The sequence below is a fragment of the Ruditapes philippinarum genome, unplaced genomic scaffold (genome assembly GCF_026571515.1).
Source record: "Ruditapes philippinarum isolate M1 unplaced genomic scaffold, ASM2657151v2 ctg298_1_1_1_1, whole genome shotgun sequence".
Taxonomy (NCBI): domain Eukaryota; kingdom Metazoa; phylum Mollusca; class Bivalvia; order Venerida; family Veneridae; genus Ruditapes; species Ruditapes philippinarum.
The window spans coordinates 307,588-320,200 of record NW_026853973.1 but is presented as its reverse complement, the minus strand read 5'-3'; the positions used below and the strand labels follow the sequence as shown (position 1 = coordinate 320,200).

The window sequence follows — 12,613 nt, the reverse complement described above, 5'->3', positions numbered from 1 at the left end:
TATCTGAACTTTGACCTCTATGTGTGACCTTGACCTTGGCCGCAAGGACCTGAATCTTGCGCGCGACACTCTGCCTCACAATGGTAAACATTTGTGCCAAGTAATATTGAAATCCCTCTATACCCATGTGGAAGTTTTGCTCCGGACAAGCATTTTTCAATGAGCTCTAAGTGTGACCTTGACCTTTGACCTAGAGACCTGGTTCATGTGCGCAACACTGCTCCTCATAGTGGTGAACATTTCTATGAAGTTTCATTTAAATCCCTCCATACATGTAGGAGATATGCTCCGGACAAAATTGGACGCCGCCCACCCGCCCGGGGCGTTCCCATAATACGTCCCGTTTTTCAAACGGGCGTATAAAAATAGGTAACATGTACATTAAAACATTTTTGTTTAAGTATAGATTAAAGTTTATTAGTCCGTATTTACAAAATTAAATTGGTCAGGTGCGGCATAGCCATGCAACCGATTCCATTTTGTTAATATGTACTAATACATTTTAACCAGCTTAGTGTTTAAAATTATTTTTTAAAACAGTCCATTTACTAGACTGATTAACAGTTTGCTGTTTTTACCGTGATAAATGTGTTACGATTCAATTGAAAAACTGCAATCCTATTGGACAAAAACAAATTTCACACACTAAACATTATTTAGGTCCAGCCCAAAAAATAAGATGTTGCATCCTTAAAGTGGCTATATATAGTAATGCAAAGCAGCTAAAAAAATTCAATCTCGCTGAATAGCCTAACTGCCCTTATATATATATCCTTGAATAAAAATTAAATTCTTTACTAGATTTTGGGCAATAAGAACTTTGTTTGAAATGACAATTTACAAATTTGGGCTAATAAGACACGTGGTAGAACATGTTAAATCTTGCTTTAGATACTTACTAGTCCCCATATCTCCACTAGGAAGATTCTCGTGTAATTCTTCATCAGTCATATCATGGAACCTATAGTGTTAATTCAATTATAGGTCATAAAAGTCTGTATACAGTGTATGATAGTATTATTTTCATGAACAATGATCTAATTCACTATAAACCTGTTTTCACCCAAAAAGCAACATTAAGATCGTAAAAATTTATTTTTTTACACCAGTTACCTTGATCTAGTGACCCTAACTCAACTGAAAGTAAGAGGACCATTAAAGGTATCCACCTACCAAATATGGAATATTTCATCAAATAAATGAAGTAACTAAGATAAATTTTATAGTAAAATAAATTCATCTTGCCAGAATAGGTTAACCATATGAGCCGCATCACGACAAAACCAACAGTGCGTTTGCGACCAGCATGGATCCAGACCAGCCTGCGCATCTGCGCAGTCTGATCAGGATCTATGCTGTTCGCTATCAGTTTCTCTACTTGTAATAGGGTTGGTTAGCGAACAGCATGGATCCTGATCAGACTGCGCGGATGTGCAGGCTGGTCTGGATCCATGCTGGTCGCAAACGCACTATATTGGTTTTGCCGTGACGCGGCTCATATTTTCTAACTAACTGGAAACAAGAGGGCCATCATAATGATGGCCCTGAAGTCGCTCACCTGTATATAGGCCCCTGGAGCTGGGCCAGTTTAAACCCAAGGGCTTTTGTTTGAACAAACTTGGTAGACACCCATTAGAAGATGTTCCATGCTAAACATCTAAGGTCTAGCTGGTCAAGTTTTTTCTTTACACATACAGTGTTTCTGCCAGCTCTGATTTTCTGAGGGTCTTTTATGACCCCCTGTATGATATTTTAGGGGTCATTTCAAATTCATAAGGGTCATGCAAATAAATTTAACAAAAATGTAAAAAACAACAGGTAACACTTTATAAGTTTTATTTTCTAAGGCACTTTACTTCTTGCCTGAGAACATTTATGTACCATCATGTAGTTCAACTATATGTGAATAAAAATATTGTTAACTTAAATACTTGTTTTTGTATTATATTTTTAAATAGTTCTTTTAATTTTTTTTGTCAATTTATTCACCTGTATATATCATCAACAAAATTACACCATTTATAATGGATTGTTTTTCTTTCGGGGAATTGGGGTCCATGTCAACATTTTTTTATATGATACTTCTTTTTGTTCATGAACAACAATATTTTGTGTATTTTTCGTAAAGAAATTGGTCAATCTCCGCTATTTTGGAGCGGACGGCATTTTCCAGCAGACAGTTAATTCGTTCGCGGAATATGACAACAAAATAAATAATTTTGTCTGGGCGCTTTTAATATATGCAGTATCGTATAAATGAAAGCGTTTATTAACTAGTTGAAATTGGCTAAATGCCGGACCACGGACCCGGTAAATTTCATTTCTCATTAAAATTATAGTGGAGCCCACGGTAAACATTCCGTACATTTTTATACTGAATTGACTGTTTATAGTCTGTATATCTGACTCGTGTTGAAATCAGCGACGGTGAAATTCTTGCGTCACAAAATACGCACTAACTAAATTTCATTGCGTCATGGCTGAAAATAGTGCGCCAAAAACGCAAAAACGCGCTCTGGCAGAAACACTGCACATATAGTTAAAAACAATGACACACCTAGGGTAGGGCCAGTTTTGACCCAAGGGCTTTTATTTGAACAAACTTGGTAGAAACCCATTAGAAGATGTTTCATGCTAAACATCTAAGGTCTAGCTGGTCAAGTTTTTTCTTTACACATATAGTTAAAAACAATGACACACATAGGGCAGGGCCAGTTTTGACCCAAGGGCTTTTATTTGAACAAACTTGGTAGAAACCCATTAGAAGATGTTTCATGCTAAATATCTAAGCTCTAGCTCTTTGGGTTCTTTAAAAGAAGATTTTTTAAGTTTTTACTATATGCATATAGGGAAAATCAATGACCCCCTGGGGCTGGGCCAATTTTGACCCAAGGGCTTTTATTTGAACAAACTTGGTAGACACTCACTAGAAGATGTTTCTTGCCAAATATCTAAGCTCTTGCTCTTTGGGTTTTATAGAAGAAGATATTTAAAGTTTTTCTTTTGGTTGCCATGGCAACCAGAGTTCTGCATGTAATTAAATTCTTTGAACAATTTTCAAAGGTGACCACCAAAGGAACATTCCTGTGAAGTTTGGATGAAATTGGCTAAGTGGTTTATGACGAGATGTCATTTAAAGTAAAAGTTTACAGACGACGGACGACGGACGGACGGACGACGGACGAAAAGCGATCACAAAAGCTCACCCTGTCACTTTGTGACAGGTGAGCTAAAAATGGATAGGACAGTCATATAACTTGGCAATATCATGTACTTTGCATTGATAAGTGTGGAAATTATTATGTCATTTGTACACAAAGGGCTTCAAGATAGATTCTATATCCAACTTGCCAATTTATGTTAACCATATCAATTTTCAAAGTGCTGAAAAGGGCAATAACTTGGAAAAAATGGAATCCATAGTTATGTAACTTGCCCAAATTGATTAGTAGCTGTGTAAATTATGAAGTCAATCGTACTTGGCAGGTAGAACTTAAGATAAATCCAAATCGCCATTTTAAGTTAACCTGGTATAGACAGAAGAAATTGGATATTTACATGTACAATAGGGATGACAATGAAAGTTCATCTTGCAAAAGTCTGACATAGTTAAATATATTAAATAAAAACCTCACCTTTCCTGTACTTCATCAAAAGTCAGTCTTTCTCCTCCAATCAAAAGTTTGGACTGAAGTAAAAAAAATAATGTTAAACTGGGTTTTTGTCAAACAAAAAAATTAAAACTGGCGAAGATCTGGCAAGGATACAACTAAATGCCAAATACCTTAATTCTCAGCTTTGTAGCTTCACACAATAAGAATTTAATGTGTTTTCCTATATAAGTCTATATAAAGTGACTGTGTAGCAGGGCAATATTGACTCAAGGGGCATGATAAGTATCAATTTTGCAAAGGTCAACAAGCTTATGCTACATGCTAAATATATTAGCTCTTGGTATTTTAATTTCACACAATAAGACTTAAATGTTGTGTTTTATCTATAGAAGTCTATATAATTTTAGTGTCTACAAGGGTGGGGGGCTTACATTGACCCAAAAGATGTTATTTTAGTTCTTATTTGAAATAACTATAACTACTAATGCCTTATTGAACATAAGGTTTTTTTAACAAAATTTTTAATTTACAAGTTAGGGGGCCAATTGATGCCACTCGCTCGAATGAGGATCTGCAAACTATATCATGGTCCTCTAAAATTTCAAAGTTAACAGGAAATTGGCATTGATTGTACCACAAATACAACAGCAAGATAGGGTATAATTTATCTAACACAACGCGCTGTGACATGAATATTTTATGCTCCATTACCTGATCTTCCTTATCTTTATCCACAACAGGTTCTGCTTTTTCCTGTAAATATACATGTCCAACAAACATTCATTAATTTCTTTGCAAAAAAAAAAAAAAAAAATTCCAACAAGAGGGCAAGAATGGCCATAGATCACTCACCTGAGATCCATTGTAAGTAAAGTTTACAATTCTTCAATACACAAGTAATTAGGTCACATTGGGTGTGTCATTTTTGATGGGCATGATTTATCAAATATTTGTAGATGTCTGCAAGTAGGAAATGCTACAAGAAAAATACCTTATCTCTTACATTGTAGTTTTAAACAATATTTTAATGTGTTTTCTATACATGTCTGTACAAACTTAAAGACCACTTAGGCAAAGACAGTTTTGCTTTTGACACTACAGATCCAGATAAGAAAAATTTTAAAGCTAATTTTACTAAATAAGAATATGCATACTAAATGACCCCCTGGATGGAAAAATTTTTTTTACCCTACGAGCATGATTTACATATTTTCAATGGTCATTGCTATATGTTAAGTATGTATACTGTGGTTGGGCTAGTAAATTTCTACTGGAAGTTTTATATATGTATCCCTATAGATAAATCTCTATATATACTAAGTGACCCAGGGCAGAGATGATTTCAACACCAAGGGTTTACTAAAATGCTAAATATCAGTTCTTATGCACTGCACTTCTTTTTAATGAGATCTATCATCCTATGAAGTTTCAAGTCCATAATTGTGAACAATGTAGTTTAGGGGAAATGGCCAGGACAAAAATGAAATATGAAAAATAACAAAGGGCAATAACTAAAAAAATAATAAGTGCAGAGCAGCAGTTTCTGTACACTGCACTTCTTATCAATAAGATCTATCATTCTATGATGTTTCAAGTCCATAGCTTTCATACTTGAGGAAAAATGACCAGGACAAAAATAAATTAAGAAAAGCAACAAAGGGCAATAACTCAAAAATAAGAAATGCTGAGTATCAGTTCTTATGCACTGCACTTCTTCTTAATGAGACCTATCATCCTATGAAGTTTCAAGTCCATGGCTTTTATACATTAGGAGAAATGGCCCAGACAAAAATAAAGTATGAAAATTAACAAAGGGCAATAACTCAAAAATTAGGAAGTGCAGAGTACTGGTTCTTGTGCACTGCACTTCGGGTTATTGAAAGAAGCATGCATACCAAGTTTGAAGTCAATCAGAATTATAGTGACTGAGTTATGCTCCGGACAAGCTTTAGCGGACGCCGACGCCGCCACCGACAAAAGTAACCCCTATATGTCACCTTTTCAAGGCGACACAATAAAAGTATACCAAAGGTAAAGAAATTATTTGCACATTTGTCATCAATCTATTTAAATTCAACATATAATTATACAAATGTATTAAATTTCAAAACACTGACCTTGACCCCTAGGATTAACTTTAAGTATGACTGAACTCATAACTACTGAAGAACAAAACAACAACTACACGACTCTTTTTTTTTTCTTCAGAAAACATAAAAACCTTACTCAGAGCAGTCATACCAATATGGTTTAAGTCTGTTGGAGTTATTTATTATAATAGACAAATATTACTCAATTATTTATTATAATAGACAAACAGATGATCAATTAATGTGGTAACTGTTGCTAAATTACCTGTTTGGGTTTTTCTTCATTTGACGATGATGCCACAACCTTTTTAACCTTTGGAAGTTCTGTTTTCTCCTGTAAATATACATTTCACTAATTTCTTAAAATATTTAATCTACAGTTATGAACCTTGTCTTAGATGTTGAGTAGTGAGAAAGAGAACAAACTCTGAAGTCTTCCAATATTAAAAAGTTATACAGGAGGTATAAGAAATTATTCAGTGTTGTATTCAGCGTCTAGGCCACGCCATTGAGCAATTTACAATTATTTTTTGCAGATCGTGCATTTTAATGAAGTCAATGCATGCCTAGTCCTGCATCTGAAGATGTTTTTAACTCGCTCCATATGAATGAAAGAACAAGTATTGAATAAAATCAGAGACATAGATGTTATCTACCTCTCTGATAAAATGAAAACTTTGTGTTAAAATGAGCAATTTCTCCTGCATCAGAAAGGATAAATTAGTATGAGCGAAAGAATTAATTTTGCAAAGTCTACATTAATACGAGTAGTTCTATGTTGTTTTGAAATTATGCCAATTTAAAATGTTGTAAGTAAACAAATTTGTACATTAATTAACCACAGTAAACAAATTTGTACATTAATTAAACAACTATTTCTATTTAATTAAGGTTGTATTACAACAGCTTCATAATGATCATTTTCAAATATGGTATGATATGAAGTGGTAACTGTTGCTAAATTACCTGTTTTGGTTTTTCTTCATTTGATAATGATCGCTGAACCTTTCGATACCTTGAACGTTCTGTAAATCTCTCTCTCTCCTGTAACTAAACATTTTAACATTTCACATCATTTTTTTTCTTGCAGCAAAATATCTAAAAATTGGTGCTAAATAAAACTCACTACATCACACAATTTTTGTTGTTAAGAGTCTTTTTTAAATGAAATAATGCTTCTTAAAAACAACAGTCCCAAATTAATGAATTTCTTATATAGACATGTCCCTCTATTCTTCAATCTATTATCCATTATAAACTGAGATCAAGAAAAAAACAAGAGCTGTCGGTGTAGAATTCTTTTAACTTCAAAAATGGTCAAAGCTCCATCAAAATGCGTGTTAGAAGTATTGGGCTTCGAGATTTTGGCCTTTAATGCTCTCATAAAACAAGAGGGCCATGATGGCCCTGGATCACTCACCTGGCACAACCGCATCCAAGCAATGTCTTAAACAAGCATCATGGCCAAGTTTGATGACAACTGAGTCAAACATGTGACCTCTAGTGTGTTATAAAGATTTTTCCATATTTGGGCAATGTGACCTAATTTTTGACCAGACACGACCCATATTCAAACTTTACCTAGAAATCATCAAAACAACCTTCCTGACCAATTTTAAGGAAATTTGGATCAAAACTGCAGCCACTAGAGTGTTTGCAGCCACTAGAGTGTAAAAAAGCTTTTTCTTGTTTTAGCTCCTGTGACCTATCTTCAAACTTGACCTAGATATCATCAAAACAACCTTCCTGACAAATTTCCAGAATATTTGGATGAAAACTGCAGCCTCAAGAGTGTAAACAAGTGTAACAAGCTTTTTCTATTTTTAGCTCCTGTGACCTAGTTTTTGACCGGAGATGACCCATCTTCCAAAGTTTGATGATGATCCAATCAAAACTGTGACTGTAAACAACCCAATTGTTACAGTGTTAACAAGCTTTTTCTATTTTTAGCTCCTGTGACCTAGTTTTTGACCGGAGATGACCCATCTTCCAACTTGACTTAGATATCATCAAAACAACCTTCCTGACAAATTTCCAGAATATTTGGATGAAAACTGCAGCCACTAGAGTGTTAATAAGCTTTTTCTATTTTTAGCTCCTGTGACCTAGTTTTTGGCTGGAGATGACCCATCTTCGAAATTGACCTAGAAATCATCAAAACAACCTTCCTGACAAATTTCCAGAATATTTGGATGAAAACTGCAGCCTCTAGAGTGTTAACAAGCTTTTTCTATTTTTAGCTCCTGTGACCTAGTTTTTAACCCGAGATAACCCATCTTCAAACTCGATCTGTATTTCATTGAGACAAACATTCTGACAAAGTTTGATGATGATCCAATCAAAACTGTGACTGTTAACAACCCAATTGTTACAGTGTTAACAAGCTTTTTCTATTTTTAGCTCCTGTGACCTAGTTTATGCCAGGAGTTGACCCATCTTCGAACTTGACCTAGATATCATTAAAACAACCTTCCTGACAAATTTTCAGAATATCTGGATGAAAACTGCAGCCTCTAGAGTGTTAACAAGCTTTTTCTATTTTTAGCTCCTGTGACATAGTTTTTGACCCATCTTCAAACTCGATCTGTATTTCATTGAGACAAACATTCTGACAAAGTCTGATGATGATCCAATCAAAACTTTGACTGCTAGACTGTTAACAACCCAATTGTTGACGACGCACGACGACGGACATAGCCCCATCACTATACATGTACCTCACCTTGACCACTTCGTGGTCAGGTGAGCTAAAAATTGTAAAGTTTCAATACATTCCTTTCAGTAGTTTTTAAGATGCAGGCAAAAACCTTTACAAAGTGACACGCAAAAACTTTAACAAATTGTGACAGCGATACCAACGCCTGGGTAAGAACAAAATCTCTACCACTTTTCTTCAGATAGTATCTATTTATATTTAACTTGGCCAGCAAAAAGTTGACAGCCCGGTGTGATAGCATTATTGTGTTCAATACTGGTGACCAGGCTGGTTACTTTTAGTTCCAGCAGACAAACAATAATTTTGTGGAACAACTTAAATATCTTAAATGATCACAATGCAATGGTATATGCAAAATGATTCATATGATTTGTTTAGAATACTACTTGCCATATTACCAAATAATTTATCTCTAGGCCATGAAGTTTCACACAAAAACAAAAGCATTTTTCCAATGTATTCTATGTAAAAAATGACAACACCCTACATTAAGTAACAAGAGCTGTCGGTAGGACAGCACGCTCGACTATTCTAAGTGCTTGATAGTAAAAGAGCCTTGATAATGTTAAATCTTTTAAGTTCACAAAAGGGCTAATATTTTTTTATAAATTCATGTTATAGGCCTTAGAGAGAGTCTAATTATACAGTATTGGCTTGACTATTCGGAAGGTAATGTCACAAGGGTGTTTAATTGAGTATAATAATACTAATTACCTATGAATACATAAATTTGACAGAAAAGGTACAAACGCTTGTTTTATGATCAAGTAAATCACTGCTTTATTATGAATGCATAAAATTGTCCCCAATTTCGGGTTATTGAAAGAAGCATGCATACCAAGTTTGAAGTCAATCAGACTTATAGTGACTGAGTTATGCTCCGGACAAGCTTTAGGGGACGCCGACAACGACGCCGCCGACAAAGTAACCCCTATATGTCACCTTTTCAAGGCGACACAAAAACTTTAACCAACGCAGACCCCGACGCCACTACAATAGCTCTCATATTCTTCGAATAGTCGAGCTAAAAATTAACAGATGGAGCATGACTTTTTTAACTTACAAAGATTATGTTAAGGTTATACATGTATTACAAATCAATTATCTAAGCTTTAAAAGTCTGACAGTCTTCAAAAACAAGGAAAATCCTTAAAATAAAATAAATAGGATAAAAAAAAAATATCTTCATTTTTCGTAAATGGCAGAGATTACCAAGATTCTTGTTCATATTCGAGGTTTAAAATATTTACATAAGGCAGTATGAAAGTGTTGTAAAACATCTCCTTCTGTCCAGTTACAAAGAAAATCCTGCCCCAAAAAAGTTACCTTATCACTTTCTATCATGTTTAAAAAGAAAGTATCCAATTTCTTCTCAGGCCTGTGTTTCCTTAGAAAATTAGCATAGAATTTCAAGGTATTCACATCAACCTCTATATCATCATCATACTCAAAGTATCTCTCAAAGAACGAGATGCAAGCATCTACATCAGGATTTTTCTGGTTACCTAAAATAAATATATTAAATTCAATCATTGGTTATTCTGATATCAAACTTTATTACATTTTTTTTTTTTAATTTTGACTACATTCATTCAGTTACAATTTACTAATAATACTATCGTCCAATTTAATTGACCAGTTATTGCACTTATCTTAATATTTCATACAACTTAAGCAATGTATATTTATTTTATGAGAACTGAAGAAAGCTAAACTAACATTTTAATTACATGAAGTTAAAATATTTTAAACTATCAATCACAATTATAATAGTAGTATAGTGGATAAAGCATTGGCCACAATGTGGGTGCAATGGTACACAGTCAACATATTTCATAGCTCTGTACAATAGGTACTGAGACTACATTAGAGTTGTTGTAGACTACATTATAGTAGAAATTGACTACATTATAGTAGAAATTGACTACATTATAGGAGACTACATTATCGCAGAGACGGCAACAATATAGTGGAGTTATTGACTACATTATAACAGAGACATGCCAACATTATAGCCGACACTCACAATATCAAAACAAAGCCACTGACTACAAGATAGCAGAAACATTGACTTCATGATTACAGAGACATTGATTGCATTATTACAGAGACATTGACAATATGATTGCAGACAAATTGAGTGACTACATTATAAGAGACATTGACTACATGTAGCAGAGACTAATCTATCAACTTACAAAAAGCTTGCAGTTGCAATGACCTCATTTGCACGATATCTACATCACCTGGATGTGAACTGCACAGACTTCCAAATGTTTCAATATGTTTCGGCTATGGGATAAAAAAGTTTCCACGTTAATACATAATTGATTTATGGCAAATTTTTATTTAATATATCAAAATGTAAACGTTTTTACAATACTTACTGAATTTTACAAAAATGATTTTGTTTTCAAGAATTATGTGCCGGAAGTAAATTACATATTTAGAGATATGAGGAACAGACTGCAACATGGTTCCAATGAAATAGACATTCATTTGGCTATTAGAAAATATGTACTGGACATGAAGTATGTGGACACATTTTTATGCTACCCCCATCTTTCCAAAATTTGTGGTGGGAGCAGTAATTAACTGTATATAGATGGACATACATACAGTTAAATTACTACTACACTTGCTGGCCTATTTACTTTTTATTTTATAATAAATACTTTCAAGTCATTTTTACCATAAACTGAAATGAATCTTATATCATCCCAATTCATAAATGACTGTTACTTTACCTGTCCATTTCTGGCCCATCGTTCAACAATATGTCTTGCAGAATCACCTCTGATTCTCAAACCTGGAGTCTGGAAAATACATCACAAACATAATATGTCAGGTTTTGGATCATTTCAACCTGAATGTCATCAACATCTACCCATTTGATGATGAAAAATCTTTCAAAACTTATTTCTATTTTTAGTATTTTTAGCTCGCTCATTAAGTTACAGTTTTATGTTGTTGTTTTTTTGTGTGTGTGTGTGGGGGGGGGGGGTTCTTTTGTAGGAGTGAGACTAAAAAAAGGATTGGAGCACCACACTAAATACCGTATTCTGGTATATACCGGACACAACGCTTGAATGATAAAATGCTAAAATCTTGCTTTTAAACCCAACGGAATGAACTTTAAAAGGTGTAATTCATCTTTTCACACAGATTTATGTATGATAATGAATGAAAAATTTGAAAATCTGTATTGAGTTAAATCCCTTTTGTAGAGCATGAGCTAAGAATCACTCATATAGAGTTAAATCAAAATCAATCACAGCTGTTGGAATGCTCTTTAAAGCTGATTTCTATTGTCATCTTGAAAGCAGAGAAAAAATAATTTTAACTATTTTTGTCGGGGATCAACCACAGATCAATTCTATGAAATTTCTTTAAAATCTATCTAGTACAAGAGGATAGTTAGAATTTACTATATAAATATATACACCCCTACCATTAATACTTTTTTGGCTTTTGAAATCTCTTCATTCTCTATAAAAGCAGCAGCTAAGTTAACTAACACTTTCTGTTCAGGAACATAATCTGTTAACTTGTCAAATGCTGGAAAAAAAGAACAGATGTAGAATATAACTAAGACAAATGATGTTTACCATGCTAAATACTTTAAAGGGACTTGTCCTTCTGTATAATTTGGACAAAAGCATTCATCATTTACAGCAAAAATTTCAAGTACTGACTGAATACTGAACAATGCAGACAATGATGAAATGAACACCCATGATATCTTATCTTGGTTTACACTAGTTGCATTGGTAATATCTGTCAGCAAAAGGTTAAAATATCAGGAGTATTATAGGAAGAAATATAACTCAACATAACATATATGATGCCACTCAATATAACTTATATGTCAGCACTCAATATAACATATATGCAGCCACTCAATATAAGTTACATATAAGTTGTCACTCAATTTAACATATACAATGTATGCTTTCAATCAATATAACATGTGATGCCACTCAAAATAACATATAAGCTGTCACTCAATTTAACATATATGCTGCCACTCAATATTATGACATATATGCAGTCACTCAATATAACATATCTGTTGTTACTCAATATAACACATATACGATGACACTCAATATAACATAAATGCTGACACTCAATATAACATACATGTATATATGCTGCCATTCAATATAACATATATGTTGTCACTCAATGTA

General features: G+C 33.8%; 2 protein-coding genes across 2 annotated transcripts in view; one reads left to right on the top strand and one right to left on the bottom strand.

The window, feature by feature from the left end:
- LOC132738572 (octopressin receptor-like) overlaps positions 1–12,613 on the top strand; it is a 122,513-nt gene that overhangs the window by 33,846 nt on the left and 76,054 nt on the right. The gene's annotated exons all lie outside the window — the stretch shown is intronic.
- Positions 1–12,613, bottom strand: part of LOC132738561 (leucine-rich PPR motif-containing protein, mitochondrial-like) — an 87,653-nt gene that overhangs the window by 8,189 nt on the left and 66,851 nt on the right. Inside the window, exons 28-36 of the mRNA XM_060726070.1 lie at positions 11,872–11,978; positions 11,168–11,236; positions 10,619–10,712; positions 9,747–9,925; positions 6,671–6,748; positions 5,970–6,038; positions 4,326–4,367; positions 3,636–3,688; positions 900–961 (exon numbers count right to left, since the gene is read on the bottom strand). Coding sequence (XP_060582053.1) covers positions 900–961; positions 3,636–3,688; positions 4,326–4,367; positions 5,970–6,038; positions 6,671–6,748; positions 9,747–9,925; positions 10,619–10,712; positions 11,168–11,236; positions 11,872–11,978 — 753 coding nt within the window. The remainder of the gene's footprint in view (positions 1–899; positions 962–3,635; positions 3,689–4,325; positions 4,368–5,969; positions 6,039–6,670; positions 6,749–9,746; positions 9,926–10,618; positions 10,713–11,167; positions 11,237–11,871; positions 11,979–12,613) is intronic.